At 49.0% G+C, this 19002-nt stretch overlaps 1 protein-coding gene across 3 annotated transcripts in view; it reads right to left on the bottom strand.

The window, feature by feature from the left end:
* step (cytohesin steppke) overlaps window positions 1-19002 on the bottom strand; it is a 369634-nt gene that overhangs the window by 198828 nt on the left and 151804 nt on the right. Inside the window, exon 2 of one of the 3 annotated variants that reach the window (XM_071669042.1) lies at window positions 14370-14534. The exons of the other annotated variants lie outside the window; for them this stretch is intronic. Within the exon in view, the coding sequence (XP_071525143.1) occupies window positions 14370-14451 (82 nt within the window). The 5' untranslated portion in view covers window positions 14452-14534. The remainder of the gene's footprint in view (window positions 1-14369; window positions 14535-19002) is intronic. 3 annotated transcript variants of the gene reach the window in all.

Genomic DNA, 19002 nt, shown 5'->3' on the forward strand with positions numbered 1-19002 from the left:
AGCCGGAGGCTGGGTGGACCCGTGTGGGTACCGGACGGATGTGCGCGTTGTGCTGGCAGCATCGGGATGATGGCTGACTGACGAACGAACGAACGTGCGGCTAAACCAGAGAAGTAACAACACTATTACAACCACTACCACCACTACTACTACTATTAGTACCACTACTTCTATTACTACTACTACAACTACTACCAAGTACTACTACAACAACTGCTACTACTACTACTACTACTATAATAATGGCAATAATAATAATAATAACAATAATAATAATAATAATAATAATAATAATAATAATAATAATAACAATAATATTAATAACTGCTGTAAGCCAGGGCGTGGCAGAAGGATTCACGTCCTAGGCGCGCGTGCAACGTGCCCTCCGGCAGGAGAGGCGTCGCCATCAACACGGGCAACACATCACGATGGCGAGGCACATTCGGCAGACTTCCATGACCTGACGGCGTGACGCGGCCATGGGCGGCACTCTTGTGACGCTCTCACGTGACCTGACGGCGTGACGCGGCTGTGGGCGGTACTCTGTGACGCTCTCACGTGACCTGACGGCGTGACGGCTGAGAGTAACGTGACGCGGAGCCAGACCGCGACGCCTTGTGACCCATTTTGCGTAACGGTACGAGTTAACAGTGAGATTCGGCACAACATATATAACGCTCTGGTGACGATCTTACGCAACAACGTTGCATGCGACGGTCCCGTAACGCGTCACTGGAGCTTATAGCTGGCCCGCGTGACGTCAGCCGCCGCCGCTGGCTATAAGACCCGACAATCTGCATAATGAGTGACGTCTGGGGGGGTGGGCTTCCCCTCACTCAGGCCCCCCATGATACCCCAGGTGTTCGACGTCTGCCACGCTGACCCGCGGATCATATATACCTCGCTCTGTACACACACACACACACACACACACACCTGACACTAATGCCCCACTACAGCTCGAGTGGAGTGGGCTGGACTGACTGTATGAAGTGGTAGGGTGGGAGATGGATGGGAGAGAGGGAGGGGAAGGGATACAAGTCCAGCGATGTTCCAGGCGTTTACTCAAACATCCTGAGTCCTTCACACAGGTCTGTAGAGTACTCTTGTAAACCCTTCACTATGTAGGCTACACCACAAATACACATACACACACACACACACACACACACACACACACACACACACACACACACAAGACAGAGTCACTGTAGGTGCATGGAAGAGAGGACCGACTCCCAGGCCAGGCACCTGCACACACAGACACGCACTTTACCTACGTTTGTAGCGCCACACTCCAGGCTGACACTCATACGTAACACACTCGCACAAGGACAGGAGACGGTGTACACAGCCTCCGTGCGTACACAGGGACACCCTCCTACACACGACCAGTTTACGTAACAAGCACCGGTTTACGTAAGCAAACAAACCACTCTCTAAAGACGACACACACACACACACACACACACACACTCGTGTTGGTTCTCACGTTCCTCTGTGTTGTCCTTTGATTTCTTCTTTCGTGTACTCCTTCAGTGTCGGCCGACTTAAACGACCTTCTGTTTCGCGGGTGTTTAATCACTCTATTATTCAAATTGTTTACTTTTTGTTTGTTTGCTACCGAGTATTCTCCGATGGGGGCTGCTGAAGCCTTGACGTCTGCCACTGTTTACCTGGTTTCTTTCTGAAGTCCTCGACCTTGTTTACCTCACAACTCTCACTGTGTTTGCTCTGTGTCACAACTCTAGAGTTGTCCAGCTTGTTTACTCGCTCTTCAGGCATTCTGGTTCTATTGTGGGCGATCTCTCCTGTGCCTGCTGACCTACTGCTCTAATGTGGTCACCAGACTTCCTCTGCTGCTCTCCTTATTGTTGATAATCGTCTGCTTTCACGGCGTCTTGGGGAGGGGGTGGGGAGTGTTTATTGTTCCTACGTTTCCTCAGCTGCACATCATCCAACGGATGCCTTCAAGACGACACTCCCCTTTTGTGGCCTCTAACACAGGTGTTCCGCGCTGTGTCGAGCCTTTAACCTCTCTCTCTCTCTCTCTCTCTCTCTCTCTCTCTCTCTCTCTCTCTCTCTCTCTCTCTCTCTCTCTCTGCCCTGTACGAGGGTGGCAGCGACGATTTACATAAAGAGTGGCGTCAGGACACACCGGGCAGAGTTAGGTAAAGGATTTATGTTAATGTGTAAATAAAGCTGTATTGGGGTGCCGCCCGCACGTCTGTCCGCCTACTACCGACGAGGAGGAAGTGGGAGGCGGTCTCAAGGGGCGAGGGAATCAAAGGGTGAGGTGCTATGGGGCAATCAAAGGGTGAGGTGCGTGTACCCCAGCCTATAAGACTTCAGTCCGCAGCACGCAAATGGATGCTGCTTCCCTTAGCTTCTGTTCGGAAACCAGTCACACGCGGACCGACCGTTATGATAACTCATCCTCTCCTCGAACTATGAAGCTGTGAAAAGCTCTTCCCTCCTCTGCCTTCCCCTTTTCCTACAACCTCTCCCCCTGAAAGAGTTCTACATTTCTCATATCCTGAATCCCTTCTTTTCGTGATGACCATCAGGGGAACATGTTATATTCCCAGCATATGTCGGTTACTGGAGAAACAATTAGAGGGCGAGGAGGCACGGGTCAAACCTACCATGATGACACAAGTAAGACGACAAGTACAACCAAAGTGTGGCATCCCTCTGGATCAACACCTCCTTAGATGTAGAGGGATGTGGGGGTCACACCATCCCTTCACTGTTACGTCATCCATGAACAGTGCTTCGACATGTACAGGTACAGAGCACCATGAGGACACACCATGAAAGTAAACAAGGAACTTGTTATGAAAGATGTACATGAGTACTTGTACAGAACGAGCCCGCCGGGCGACTGGGATAAACAGAGTTGAGAGATTGTGAATGTGGACAGCATACATTAGTTTATATATAGCACAGTAAGTCAGAGAGATGGGACTGCTCGAATATTGAACTTCCTCTCCTTACAATACAGACAAGTAATTACACACACACACACACACACACACACACACACACACACACACACACACACACACACACACACACGCACATACACACACACACACGCACATACACACACATAGGCACTCAAAGAAGTGTTAGATCCATCCAGGCTGCAGCCCGACAATAAAACAAAGCGACAATACACAAGGCAAGGCACCCGGGGGTCCAGGTGGGGCAAATGTCACCAGCAACTCTCCTGTGAAACTCGACACCAGACACTTTCCTGCGAGTTTACTACCGCACACTTTGCTTCCCGCCTCGCGCGAGACAATACAACCGACCGGGGCTCTGCAAGGCTGACACCTGCAGTCAGCTGATGATGGCCCCAGGCAAGGCTCCGGCACCGACCACAGGTAACACCAGGAGGACCGTCATAAAAATAAACATGTGGTGCGCAGCTTAAATGAACTGACCATCGGGTCTACCCGTTATCTGTCCTTCCCATGTCCTCCCACGTACTACGGCTACACTCATACTCCCACGTACTACGGATACATTCATACTCCCACGTACTACGGATACATTCATACTCCCACGTACTACGGATACATTCATACTCCCACGTACTACGGATACATTCATACTCCCACGTACTACGGATACATTCATACTCCCACGTACTACGGCTACACTCATACTCCCACGTACTACGGATACATTCATACTCCCACGTACTACGGATACATTCATACTCCCACGTACTACGGATACATTCATACTCCCACGTACTACGGCTACACTCATACTCCCACGTACAACGGATACATTCATACTCCCACGTACTACGGATACATTCATACTCCCACGTACTACGGATACATTCATACTCCCACGTACTACGGCTACACTCATACTCCCACGTACTACGGATACATTCATACTCCCACGTACTACGGATACATTCATACTCCCACGTACTACGGCTACACTCATACTCCCATGTACTACGGATACATTCATACTCCCACGTACTACGGCTACACTCATACTCCCACGTACTACGGATACATTCATACTCCCACGTACTACGGATACATTCATACTCCCACGTACTACGGATACATTCATACTCCCACGTACTACGGATACATTTATACACTGTTTAAAAAAGTGGGAAACAGGGGAAAGGCCAGGACTCGGCCGCTTCCCCACACAGTAGAAAAGCAAACAGGAGAAAACTACAATGACTGTGTACATACAGAATCACCACACGTGATAAGAAAGTATATATACGTACACATTCCAACCGGCACAGAGGAGCACAAAGGTATGCAAAGGATCTTTTATATAACGTCAGAGAAAGGAAATGATGGTGGAATACTGGGGGAGAGGGAAGGTACAGAGGAGACAAAGAACGTCTAGCACAGGAGAGGGTAGAGCAAATCCTGGCCAGCTGAATGTGGCACAGCTGACTGTCAGCTGTGCACCAGTCTGATGCAGACGCAGCAGACGACGTCAGAGGGGAGGCCAGCAGCGGGAGTCTGCACTGACCACAGAAATACCTATATAAAAGCACTACCGTAGTGGATGACGACGAGTTCGGTGAAGACAAAACATGGAAATACACCAAGCTCTTCCAAACCTCCCCAACACAAGCCCTCCTACCCTTTACCTGGAAAGAAAAAAAAAAAGAGGCTGGGGAGGAAAAGCGATAACTGGTATGGCGAGGGGAGACTACTTGATTAAAGAAAAAAGTCCAGGATAATAGGGCAGTAGGGTGATGATGATGATGATGATGCTGAAGGTAACTTGCCCATCATCAGGATCAAAGTATCGGAAGGAGGGAGGTTCTGGCCGTCATTAGCCACCCCTGGTGATGTTGCTGCTGCCATGGCTACGCTTTTCAGAGAGAAAGCAGGAGAGGAAGTCATTACATAGGGGGAATTAATCCTTCTTTCACCCTACTTCACCATTTCCACCATCTCACACCTGTTCCCTGGATTTACATATAAATGTTCGTGGTCCCAGGAAGGGGAAGAGAAGGTGGAGGAGGAGGAGGACCGCGACGAGGACGAGAAAGAGGAGGAGGAGGAGGATGTGGGGTACGGGACGAGCGTACCGGAGGGCAGAGTACCTGTTGTGGGAATGCGTCGTCACCTGGGGAAGGAGTGTATCATTAACGATGGTCGTGACTCCTGCCACCCACCTGTCCCCACCCACTTCCCTAAGTGGTCTTCCTTGTCCCAGCCACGGTCGCCCAGACTGGTCGTATCTTGATCTAGTATCACTACTGAGGTGGTGACGTCACCAGGCAAAAAACAAAAAAAAATAAGAGGATGAATGAGACTTTGCTGTGGTGAGGGCTGCCTGGAGAGTCAGGTGTGGTGTGGCCGCGTGCAGACTGGGTGTGGTGGTGACGGTGTACGCAAGTTAGCCGTGGTGTGGCCTATCGATCCGTTTGTGGTGGGCGGTGTAGTCTTGGCACGACAACCATACAACCCACCACAATCCACCAACCAACAACCCGATGGACCTATGTTACAACCATACCCTACGAAGACCACGAACCCACAACTCCAGCAGTAGAACAAGGTCATTACACGAGATTTCATGACTGGGTGTTACCGGACTCCGGCTATAAGCGGTTAAGGCGTGACCAACAGGTCACCTTCGGAGACAATGTATCATCGTCAATGAACAGAAAGGATGAAAGTTACCTCGAGGACCTTCTCGCTCCAAAGCGATCCATCATTTCCCTGCTCCTGCGTGGAGTGTAGCCTCGAAGCTTCAGGCGTCCCATGTCAAAGTAATATATGTATGTATCTGTAAAGACTCCAGGCAACTTGCTACACACAGACCACCCCAGTATGTGCACACAGTTTCCATATACCTCAGAGGATGTGGAACTTATGAGCACACGTATACGAGCAAAATACAAATAATATATAAACTTGTAAGTACTATGTAAACAGAGCAATAATAACAACAACAACAATAATGATCAAATATCCCGATGAAACATGATTAAAGGCAGTAGTTACTGACGGTAGTTAACGGGACAGCAGTACCACAACAGGAGCTATTACTGCTTCCAGCACACCAGGAGCAGCACATATGGACCAGTACAGGGATGGTAATAAACATACCTAAGAGTCGAACTATGAGGGCACTAGAGTAACAATGGTAACACACAAACTACCCTGGTGTCAGGAGCTGGTTGGTCGGTACTAGTGGCACGAGAAAGCAGGTCATAATCTACCAGTCTCCGTCTCTTGAGCAAAACGTCAAAAGCCAAATATTTTCTGGCGGTGAATGGTGAAGTTTCACCGAACTTATACCCAAGAAGAGAAAGGGAAGTGTGTGTGTGTGTGTGTGTGTGTGTGTGTGTGTGTGTGTGTGTGTGTGTGTGAGGCGTGTGCAGCGGTGTGGACCGTATAAGGCTCGGCGTCACGAGGGTCAGGCATTAGACGATGACGAGCCAGGCCAAGTCCTCCTGAAACATTTATCACACACACACACACACACCTGGCTTCCTGCCCCTGAGCGGCCGGGGGGTCGAGTGTGATAGGTGGCGCCAGGGGGAGGGTGACCAGTCTCCCAGCACCAACAGGGCCACCACAAGGAGGACATCCTACTCGCCCCCTGACATCCTGGCCAGCCACGGACCCACAACAATAATGACCAACATCAACAGGTGACACCAGCTTCAGGAGAGGAGGAGGGGGGGAGAGTTAGTTCTCATCACTGACCTCAGCAAAGCTGACAAAACTGGGGAACATCTGGGCCGTCCGCGATGGCCTCAAACCGGAGATAACAGATATTGTGACGTGTGATGGGTACGATCCATACCATCAGGTTATCTCTAACCACCAAGTACGTTAACGAGACAATTGGAGGATTCCACAGGCAGTGTGTGCGTGTGCGCGTGTGTGTGTGTGTGTGTGAGGGCACCACTCTTGGGCGTAACCCAGACTGGACTCTCGTGGTCCACGGAGTACAACCAGCGGTGGGGAGGGCCAGGTGTGTCATGTGATGTGGCCAGCTTGACACACCTCACCGGACCACCTGCTGCCTCCTCCTCCTCCTCCTCCCCATGACACCTGACACTGATGATCGGGTGACAACTCCCCAAATCCTGCCTCACTCGTCACCCCGGCTCCTCACTATGCAGGGGCAAGCGGCCACCCTCGGCAACGCTGCCGCGCTTGGGTCGCGAGGTTCCTCCCCGTCACCCAGGCTCTCTCAGGACCGCAGAGGACGAATCCATTCACCCTACCCCAGGGAGCTCGTGCCATTAGGGTCTGTTGGTTACTTTCCCTTTCCTACGACGGGTGGCAATTTACTGGGCCAATCCCGAAGTGGAGATTGAACAGCCTGGTTGGCTGTGAGGCGGCTGATCGGACAATGTATCGAACCCGTGCGTGCTGATTCGTAGCCACTTACACTTTCCCACCATAACAAGGAGGCTCCGTGCGGAGAAAATGGTCGTCTGGCTGGAAGCGATGGTTATGGCGATGACAGAAGGGCGATCGTACTTGAAGGGTTTCAGCGGCGGAGGAGAGGATGGTGTATAGATAATGCTGGTGTGGCGTGTGGTGGTAGCAGTGGTGCATGTAGTGAGGGAGGAATAGGACGTGGTGGTGGTGGTGGTTATGGCTCAGTGAAGATAGAGAAGCTGCCGCTGGTGGTGTGAGTGATGCTGAGGATGTGCTGGCAGCCACACAGACCTGTGGTGGTGGTGGTGTCGGGTGTGGTGAGGCTACAATAAGGTTGTGGGAGGGGAACGTCCCATTACTGCCCCGTCGCGACCACGGTAATGCTGCAGAGGGCCGAGTGCACCGCAGGGACCACGAGAGAAGTCAGTACTGGTTATGGTAACCAGTAAAGTGTCCTCTAGTAACCAGGAGTTACTACTGCTGGTTAACCAGGAGTTACTACTGCTGGTAACCAGGACTTACTACTGCTGGGAAGCAGGACTCATCACTGCCTTAAGATACCACCTCTGGATGTCAGGTGGTGAGTGCATCAGTTCTGCCCACTTTAGGATGTTAATACCATTGATGAAGTTACACGGGCGGCTTACTGTACCGCAGAGCCATGACAACCACCTGTGTCAGTGACATGTGAGAGGACAAACCTCTCTCTCTCTCTCTCTCTCTCTCTCTCTCTCTCTCTCTCTCTCTCTCTCTCTCTCTCTCTCTCTCTCCCCTCCTCCTCCTAAGCAGTAACGGAGTATCGTCCACTTAAAGAGAGGAACATGACACAGGAAACAGCATGCAAGGCGAGATGAGCCAGTCGGCAGCTCCTCCGTCGGTCGGGGTTCGGGTTGATGAGGTGGTTTGCTTCGTTGATGTGGCACGTCTCTGACGATCAGGGTAAGGCCCTGGCCCCGGGACGACCAAGACCCAACAGACATCAACGGGAGGAACTGTGTTCCATAACGACCGCGACCTAATTGACATCAACGGGAGGGACTGTGTACCTTAACGACCATGACCCAATTGATATCAACGGGAGGGATTACGCCCAAGACGAAACTAGACCCAATACAATGGAACAACAGACACTAGTTTCTGGCCAGGCCGGATATCAAGGACACGGGCCTTTCACACTGGCACAACAGACTCACGAGTTAAGGCGCCCAACACTTTTACTTCATAACAGTTCGCGTTATTCACTCACGCATTAATTTCATTAATGAACGTCTCCTCTAATGACCACAGAGGCGAGAGTGTTCATATATACTGACAGGGTGTTCAGTAATGGCCCATTATGCATGTATTTCTAATTGTGTTGCCCGGTTCGTGTGTGTTTATGAATGTATAATTACATACGCAAGGGATGGTATTTGAATATTCTATTACGGGGTGTAGCAAGCAGGTCGTATTCCCAGAGAAAGTATGGAAGTATGTGTCGTTGTGAGGGGCTATAATCACCCTAGTAATTACAAATTACGACATAAGTATGTATCATGGCGTAGTTCTTACGACACCATCTTCACCTTCCCCGCTCTCCTGGTGTTTGGAAACTTTCTTACTCTCTGTCTGTCATCAAAACCTGCAAGTAAACACGGTACTATAAAGCACTAATCCTAAAAACTTAAAATCAATCTTCACTTTTATCTATTTTTCTTCTTTTATCATGGAAGCTCCACCCTGAGACAAACGTGCACCTCGAGGCCAGGCCTCAACTGAATATGAAAGAGGAGTTAAATGGAGGAAGAGTGAGAAAACAGCCAATATATCCCATGAATCTGTGACAAAAGTGAAAAATCTACTTGTTAAAACAAGGCAGGTCGTCGCTGCTGGAGAAGACATGAGTGGGTGAAAAGGGGTTTCAAAAAATTTCGCAGTGTGAGCAAGGACACAGATGTCACGACGGCCCACCACCTTCCACTTGCCAACATCAGAACAGAAATCATGTGGCACTGTGGCTTGCTAAGTATCAAGACGTCTAGCTTATGGTGAGGGCACACAAGTAACCACTTCTTGGGAACAGAAACCGAAGTAATATCTGTAGAAGAGAGAAAGCGAACCAACACTGCGCTGTAAGGAAAAAGGATGAGTTGAAAGGTAAAACAGCTTTAGGGCCGACTTCGTCAAGCAAGTATGCAGTGCTAAAACCTCCTCAAATGTGAGAACAATAATCATAATGCAAACATGGACGGATCAGTCCTTTTCCTAATGAAAGAGAAGCTGTTCAAAAGAAAGAAATTTACGGCAGCTAAACATCACTGCCAGTTTTCTAGGGACAGACTTAGCTATTTGTGTTATGGGAGGTTTTCAGGATAGGCCAGATGTTGCAAATACCACGTATGTTTACCGTGTTCAGCGGGGGAATTACAGATCCTTCAAAAACGACAGGAAAGTTGTGGGGGTCTGCTAAACCCGACTGCGTCTACCCTACTGGGTAAAAAGACCGACCTAACCTAAACAGACACATTTACTTAAATCTTTAAAAGCAACTTAAACAGCGAAGTACCTTGAAGCGTGAGAACAAAGGGTAAAACACTGTACTTTTAACCACAAGTCTCTCTCTCTCTCTCTCTCTCTCTCTCTCTCTCTCTCTCTCTCTCTCTCTCTCTCTCTCTCTCTCTCTCTCTCTCTCCGCCTCTTTCAGGAATCTGACGCTAAGATGTGACCTATCAAGACTCGTTCGCGGTGCCTGAGGGCTTCAGGGACGAGATACGTTACAACCTAAAGTAAGCGGCACTAAATATGGCCTCAACTAAACATGATGTGAGATAATACATAATTCTTAGACAGACTGAGATATGATTTATATTTTCTGGGATCTTTCAGGACCAACTGGCATATCATGGGACTTGCTCTCACCTAAAGTTTGATAGTGTACTCTCTCCAGACACTAAAGGTGAAGTTCTGAAAAGGCTTAACCCAGAACGGTCGTGTATATATATATATATATATATATATATATATATATATATATATATATATATATATATATATATATATATATATATATATTGGAAAGGATCACAATTTTGCGCGTGGACTCATAGGAATATATATATATATATATATATTTTCCCTGGGGATAGGGGAGAAAGAATACTTCCCACGTATTCCCTGCGTGTCGTACAAGGCGACTAAAAGGGAAGGGAGTGGGGGGCTGGAAATCCTCCCCTCTCGTTTTTTTTTTTTTTTTTTTTTTTAATTTTTCAAAAGAAGGAACAGAGAAGAGGTCCAGGTGAGGATATTCCCTCAAAGGCCCAGTCCTCTGTTCTTAACGCTACCTCGCTATCGCGGGAAATAGCGAATAGCATAAAAAAAAAAAAAAAAAAAAAAAAATATATATATATATATATATATATATATATATATATATATATATATATATATATATATATATACAACAATCACCAACAAGTAGGTGAATAACGTCAGCATGGGAGGCTTATCAATCCCTCTGCCTCCCTACAATGCTGCTATATATAAACGTTTCCATCATCATCATCATCAGCAGCAGCAGCAGCGGCGGCGGGAGCGAGCCCAGCCTGCAGGCTGCGACGGGTTGCGACGGGTCACGTGACCAGGGCCAGACGTCGGCGTGGACCCCCAACATCCCTGGGTGTCTGGTGACGGATAATTCAGTCCCAGGTTGGAGCAGAGTCTTTGATGGCTCGAGTGGGGGACACGCACCTGGACTAAATAATGACGGCGCGCCCCTGGCAGCAGCCGGGAAGGCTCAATACCTTGGCCACGTTCACACGGCCATTCACGTTGCATAGGCCTACACCTCCCTGCCATTGTCGTCCACTCTGCAGAGGAAATTAACATACCTATGATGTTTTCGTATAATACACACACACACACACACACACACACACACACACACACACATACTCAATTCAGGCCACTATTATAGAGGGAAAACCCTGCTGGGCGTGACGTATCCACGAGTTATTGTGGATCCATAAGGACTACGCCCAGTCCCCGCTGCCGCCCACCCCTGTTGACACATAACCAGGCCTGCCACCCACTCCTGGTGACGCCCAAGGCCTACCGCCCACCTCTGATGACCCCTCCCCACCCTAAGCCTGCAGCCCACCCCTGGCGACGCCCATCTCTCGTGACAGACAGTAGACGTCTAAAGATACAAGATGACAGAAACAAACTGATAGACAGCTCGCTGGCGGCAAATGAATCTAAGTTCAAAGTATTTCTTTAATTCTTTTACATGTCGGCAGGAAATACGAAAAGACAAGCTACAGTATGAACTACGTAGAGCTACATAATGTAGTACATTCTACATAAGGGTAACGAGGAAAAAATATGCGCAATGAAATACAATGAACTTGAGCTATGTCAGGAGCGTGTGCTGGAAACTGTTAAATCGGCGAAGAAAATTCAAGGTTCAGCTGCAACTCATTCGAGATCAAGTTTAAGAAACTTAATACTCACTCTCTGCTGGTCCCTGGTGCGTCCTCACCCTCACCTTCAGCAATGTGGTCACCTTCGGTCGTCCTGCTTTAAAAAAAGGAGAGAGAGAGAGAGAGAGAGAGAGAGAGAGAGAGAGAGAGAGAGAGAGAGAGAGAGAGAGAGAGAGAGAGAGAGAGAGAGAGAGAGAGAGCACCACTATGATCCTCCGACTGAGGAACAATAAGGACGGTCACGCAGAACTATCCTTAATCAGCTCAGAAACGAGGTGGTTGAGAGGCGACGTGCTACATTAGACCAGACGAACCTGGTTTATACATAAACCAGGTTCGTATGCTTGACACATAAACCAAGTTCGTCTGCTTTACACATAAAGCTGATGAATCCAAGACTTGTTATGCCACGGAATGTCTCGACCAAAACATAAAATGTTACTTGGTCAACTAGGAGGTCAATGTGTCAGAAACCATATCACAGGGTCATCTTGTGTCAATATCCACGTCACTGGTCCGTCTTGTAACAATAACCACATCACTGGTCCATCTTCTATCAATAACCAAGTTATTTTGCTATCTTTATTGACCACATAAAAGATTAAGATACTGAGGGCAATAATTACGATAATAGTGTCAAGTGCCACGTCATGATACACGTCACATCGAAGCAAATACATCTTCACCCACGTCCCTGGAGAACCACGTCACGACATCATACGTCCGGATGTCACAAGCCAGGACGCCACGTCAAGATGGCACAATGCACGTTATCACTGCCGGCATCAAGAGTCGTATGACACGACGTCACCCATCATGTAACGACGTCAGCACATGTCCGCTCACCACGTCACCACATGTGGTCATCGCTAACCACGTCGAGGGGACACTTCAGCCCCTGAGGTCAACGTTTTGATAATCATCCCCAGAAATGTCTCCCAGGCTTCGAAAACTCAAGCACTTGACCTTAAGGTCATCCGATGCTGATCTGAGATTCATAGAAAATATACCTCAGGTTCTCAGACGAATACAAAGCCTCACAGTTCAGTCTGGGGTCAGTCAAGCAACGTGAGGCGGGTGTGTGCAAAAGGTATCATCGTCGGAGCCATAGGTGTAGGAGAGTTAGAGTCGACTTGGGATGAGGTACGATCACGCTCTTCATCCACGCCCATACACACCACCCGGACGCCCTCTCTCCCTCCTACGCCACGGTTGGGACGAGGCCACGACCATCCCCACCAACCTTGGGTTGCACTGCACCACGACCAGTGAGTAAACTGGCAGTAATGGAACACGACTACACCAACTACCAAACACAACCAGACAAGAGAGTTCCAAATGTCACACAGATTACACCACTTCGCTTCATAGTCACCAAATGTTACAAAACCCATTCAATATCTTTAATTTGCTAATCATAATCAGTCTTAACGTCAACCTAATTCGCTAATCACTTGATTATGACGCAAACGACATTATCTTTTCTATTTCTGTAGCCAAGATCAGCAGTTGACGAAGCCACCAAGAGCGGGTTCCCATCGCGAGCTACAGACCACACGGCCCCACGCAGACCAAGGCCGACTCTTTCCAAACTCCTCCGCTGCCGACAACTTTATGGGGGAAGCGCGTTCCAACAACAGCCACTTTACGACGGTGTCAACACTACTGGTTCTGGACCTAACTTACGGTGCTGTCAACACCTCTGCTTCTGACCTGAGTTGGTGCTGTAATAACTTTTGTCGAGCTGCGTCAGGTGCGGAGGGTCGTAGATTGTCCCGAGATAAGGGAACGTAGTACCCAGGCTGTCGCGTGTCCTCAGCACCTGCCCCGTCTCTCTCTCTCTCTCTCTCTCTCTCTCTCTCTCTCTCTCTCTCTCTCTCTCTCTCTCTCTCTCTCTCTCTCTCTCTCTCACGCCAGCGGAACACTAAAATAACCGGGGGCACTACACCCACACCTCACATATACGGTCCCACCCCTGCCCTACTGAAGCTACACCCATCATGAACACTGGGGAACACCCATCCCCCTACTCCACCCTCCTCCCTCCCCTTATGGAACACTCCGCCCGGGTCTACCTACACCCAGACACCTACACCACACGACAGCCTTCTGGCACACCCGGGGAGGGGGCTCACAACCCGACACCCGGTCTATCAAAACACATACGAAAACCTTTCAGTTCTCCTCCATCATAGACTTACCTTCACGAGGTACACACGTACCTTAATCATCAAACTTGGGGTTAGAGAGCACCCTCACTCCTCTGGTCAGTTCAGCACCCCTTCACCAGAGGGGTACCTGACCACACACTGAAGCCGTGGGTACAATCTCTTGGATACACTCCTGAAGGGGTTATAACGTGTGTGAGGAGTGGTAGTGGTGGAGGGTCATGATAATGATGATGATGATGATGATGATAGTGAGGTCGGTGGTGGTGATGGAGATGAGGGTGACGACGATAATGATGGTGATGAGGCGTGTGTGAAGATGGTCGCCTCACCTGCGGGTAGGGGAGCGGCGGAGACCTGTGGGTAGGAAGACTCTTCCCCCTCACGACCACACATCCACGACCACACCTCCATCTCCTCCTCCTCGGCGGCGTCACACCCTGGGCGTCACCGCCTCCGTTACTTCCTCACGGCGTTACGGCTGCCGGTGGTTACGCCTGCAGCCATCAGTGACGCCATATTAATGTACACGCCATCACCAGTGTTACCTGTCACACTTGCCTCCATTCTCAGGTTGACCTCACCCTCACCTGCCACTCTCTGTGTTAGTTCAACTTGCAGACCCGACCTAGCCTTTCCACTGCCATGGGTCACGTCGCCGTGCTACGTGACCTGGCCACGGTAACATCAACAGTAACGTAAGTGTTAATTAGTTCCGTGGTTACTTGACACCCTCTCATTCCCAGCACCTGTCAGACGGCAGGCCTGGGGTTCAGGGTGATTCCCTCTCTCACCCTATACTCCCCTCAGGGTGAGTCCCTCTCTCACCCTACACTCCACTCTCAAACTCTCCACTTGCCTCTGAACACCAGTATGTTCCACAGATACCTATGTACAATATCCTTTACATACTCAAAACTTTACTGGTATGCATCGCAAATATTTCTTTATATATATATATATATATATATATATATATATATATATATATATATATATATATATATATATATATATATTGTTAGAGTAATTCTGACAAGTGGCATGAAGTGATCACTATATATACAAACTGCCTTTCATACCCAGATATACATTACACGCCCAAGAAATTTTTCAGTTCACCAGAAGCAGCCGAGATTAAAGCACTTGTTAGTCTGGGTAAATGACCATCGCAGTGGGTGGGGGTGGGGGAGCGCGAAGGTCAGAATTATGAGCAAAGCAATTCCCAGCAACGCTTCCTTTTTAATACAGCAGCCCAACATGGCGCGGACAAAAGCCTGCCCGAGTCGTGGCCATCTCGGATCAATGGCTAAATATTGAGAATTAAAAAGGAAAAAATGCAAGAAAAAAAAGATTAATCTGAGCCTCTGAGTCATGTGTTTCTTGACCAGTCTCTTGAAAAGTGGAAAAGTTAGAGGAAGACAGAGAGGAGGAAAGAAGACAATGCCCCAGCTTAGCTGTAAGAGAATGGGAGGAGAGGCATCATAACGGTTAATCCTCGTGTGACTGATCACCACACAGAAACTACGTTAAGAAGCCAGACACGTGCCGTGGGGCCAGATCTCATGGGCTGGGACACACGCCTATAGCTCATGGGAGCAGTGGCCGAGATCATACCCCTACAACAGAGAGAGGTAGAGAGTGGGAAGCAACATCATGGCACACGAGAGAGGGATGGTTGAAGAGAGGTGAGAGAAAATGAGTTAATACGGCGGAAGGATTGTGATTTCATTCAGGCAACAGGAGAGAGGAGAGAGGGCTGTTTGGCATGTTGAGTAGTACTCCTTCTTGAGGCGAATGAGACTCCTGTAGATATGGAACAACATTCAGAAGCAAAATCAGTGCGGGACGTATCCAACGAGACATCAGTGTTCCAATTACTCAAATGATTAGAGAAAATGTGACCACCAGGCCTGGAGATGAGGCGGCACGATTCCCACTTAAACATAAGTAATAATCTAATCGACTCTTGACGTCAACACGAGAAGAATGATCCATCTTAGACGCCGGCAGATCTTGGGATGGACGCTTGCTGGACGTAGTTCCTGATACCCAGGTTGGCCCCATCGTCCAACCTGAGCAGGAGGTCGAGAGAACGAGGAACTTCACCACATCGGTTCAAAAGCCAACTTGAAACCTAAGACGAGAACCTTCGAAAATGGAACTCTCGCCCACGGCAGGGATGACCTTACCCAGCACAACAGGAACGACCATGATTACCCTCATGAGCACGTGACAGGAAGACCCCTCGATATAATGGCCCCTTCAAGAGTCAGGTCAAAGGTCAGGCTTTATCTGGGGGTCGTACCGGCATGCTCGAACTTTATATGTATGCAACAAGTAGCGACTTGCCCCGGAACATAGGAGAAAGACCTTCATACGAATGAACCCCATCCTCGAACCCGTGTTAAAGCTAAACGGAATAAAAAAAACTATGATACTATCCGAGGCGAGTCTGATGCAATGGAACATTAAGCAGGAGAGCCGGTCATCGGAAATTAAAAGTCTCGTCCTGACCCACGGCGAAGACCAACCGCCCGCCTTCCACGTAACGACCGGGAACGTAAATATGTGAACGGAAATTCAAAAATGTCTGATGAGAGAGAGAGAGAGAGAGAGAGAGAGAGAGAGAGAGAGAGAGAGAGAGAGAGAGAGAGAGAGAGAGAGAGAGAGACCCCTGGAACCCCTGCTCTCCTGGCCACCACAGGACCTCCATCTGTACCCTCCGGAGCCCAGAAGACCATAATACATGACACCCACACCCGCAGGCACACATGGTCCACGCGCTACGGAGAATACACTTCACCAAGGACCTCCTACAGTTCATGTCTTGTTCTGTAATCACTCTATTGAAATACTGCCCAGGATGAATTTCCTCTACAGTAATTTATATGGTTACCTCGCTTTCAACGCTGAACAATGTATATGATTACCTGACTTTAAACGCAGGACAATCTACACAGTTATCTGGCTTTAAACGCTGAACAATCAATATGGTCAGTTAGCGTCAATCGCAATATATCAGATTCGCTGTGAGTGTAACTTGCCCAAGTTTTACGGTAAAAAAAGAAAAGAAAAAAAAACTGAAAGAGCAAATGGTGAATTATGAAATGTCTGAGTTTACCAGATAAAAAAAGAACTTCTTCAGCTACAAATAAGCATCTTATTAACCTAACTCTCCACGATATAAAATATTCATGAAGAATCCACAACTGAATCACATCTTTTCCAAACTTCTCACTTACAAGAGTCAATGATTACGCTAATAGCTACTACTACGATGATAAAAAAAAAAAAAACTATTATCTTCTTTCGACCATAAATGCGGCGCATTTATCAATCCCACACAACCCGACCCAGTTGATTCGCGCCGTCATGTGAACCACAAGACTCCTTTCCCCCACGAGCGAGATCATCTCATCTCGAATTACCGAAGCATTAACAGCAGGAGGATACCCAGTCGCTCCTGAGGGGCGTGGGAATGTACAGCCAGCGTCAGGTCAAGATCGCTAAAGCGTTAAGTGGTAGTGAGTAAGCGATTGCCATGCGCAGACCAGAGTATTTGCATCAAACCCTTGATGGCGAAAGATGAGGAAGAAAGATGATGCGCTCTCAGGCCGTAATGCTTTCAGTCCTTACCTGTAAAGAGAAGAGAAGAGACATTATCAAAAACTGCCATTATCATAAAACACAGTACAATATATATCTAAAGTTTTTATTTTGTTCACTCTTAAATGCTATTAATCACACGACTGAACGAGAAAACTTTCGCTCACCGCATCCTCTAGTCTTCCCCCCCAACTATCAGCGTACAGAGCAAACACCTACACGAGTGGCGTGGAGATTACCCGCACCTCACCTGTAATTACCCGAGTCCGCACCACACTGGGGGCCGGTACGATCAGGATGCTGCACCACAGTCATCCATCCCCCTCTCTCCCTCACACCACCCGCCTCACAATCACCCACAGGGACCACTATCACTTATGCCCAGCCCAGCCCCCCCGTCCTCCTAGTCTCACATCCCATCTTCCTTCGCCCTTACGATAATTACCCTCACTGTTAGTCCTTGTGATCGCCCCACTTCTAACATCCCCGATCCCCCGACCCTTTACGATCCTCTCCACTCTCTCAACCCCGCCCCACCGTTCTTTTCTCTCCGCCCCGCCCGACCCCTGCCCCCATGCCCCTGCATAAGTCAGCATAGCGCTGGTGGAGGGGGGGAGGGGGGACCAGCACTACACGTCTGAATAGCCTGCGGGCGGCAGCATCTTGAAGCACCGACAACCAGCCTGGGACCCGCCGCGTCTGGACTGTCCCGGGAACCTGTGTGGCCACTACCACCGGAGGGACGGAGGCTAAAGGGACCTTTAATGGAGGTGCTGGACCTGATACTCTTGGGCGTTGACGCCCTACCTGCGCCTGCTTGTGTTGCACAGCTGCGGGTGCTCCTGCGGCTGCTCGTGTTGCTGTGCGTGCTGTTGCTATGGCTGACGCTACTGTCGCCCTTAACAGCTGCGGCTATGGATGCAAAGGTCACTATGTGCCTGAGGAAGCAGAGCACCCTTAGGCTCGCGTGCATGAAAAAGGGATTCTCACGTCTCTAGATATGTTTTATGATAATCGTCAAACATCCGGCAACATCCATCCACCTGGACCTGCGCTGCCGGACGTGCGCTTCGAGCGAGAACATCATTGCAAGTGTGAGTGCGTCTGCGCATCCCGCGCACACAAGTTCACGAGGTCATGGGACAGTAGTATACTCCCATAATTCCTCCTTGAGGACAAAGCAGAAAGATATTTCATAAGTCCTGTAAGTCTTCCTTTGCTATGCCATCAGTGTCCTAACCGCAACCCACCTGGATTACCACAGTGGCAGCTACAACAACAAACACCACTGTAGCTGGACACTGTGAGACATTCTACATTCCGCTGCCACTACGAAGACGTCGATGGCAATACAGT

The sequence above is a fragment of the Panulirus ornatus genome, chromosome 13 (genome assembly GCF_036320965.1).
Source record: "Panulirus ornatus isolate Po-2019 chromosome 13, ASM3632096v1, whole genome shotgun sequence".
In the NCBI taxonomy this organism is placed as follows: Eukaryota; Metazoa; Arthropoda; class Malacostraca; order Decapoda; family Palinuridae; genus Panulirus; species Panulirus ornatus.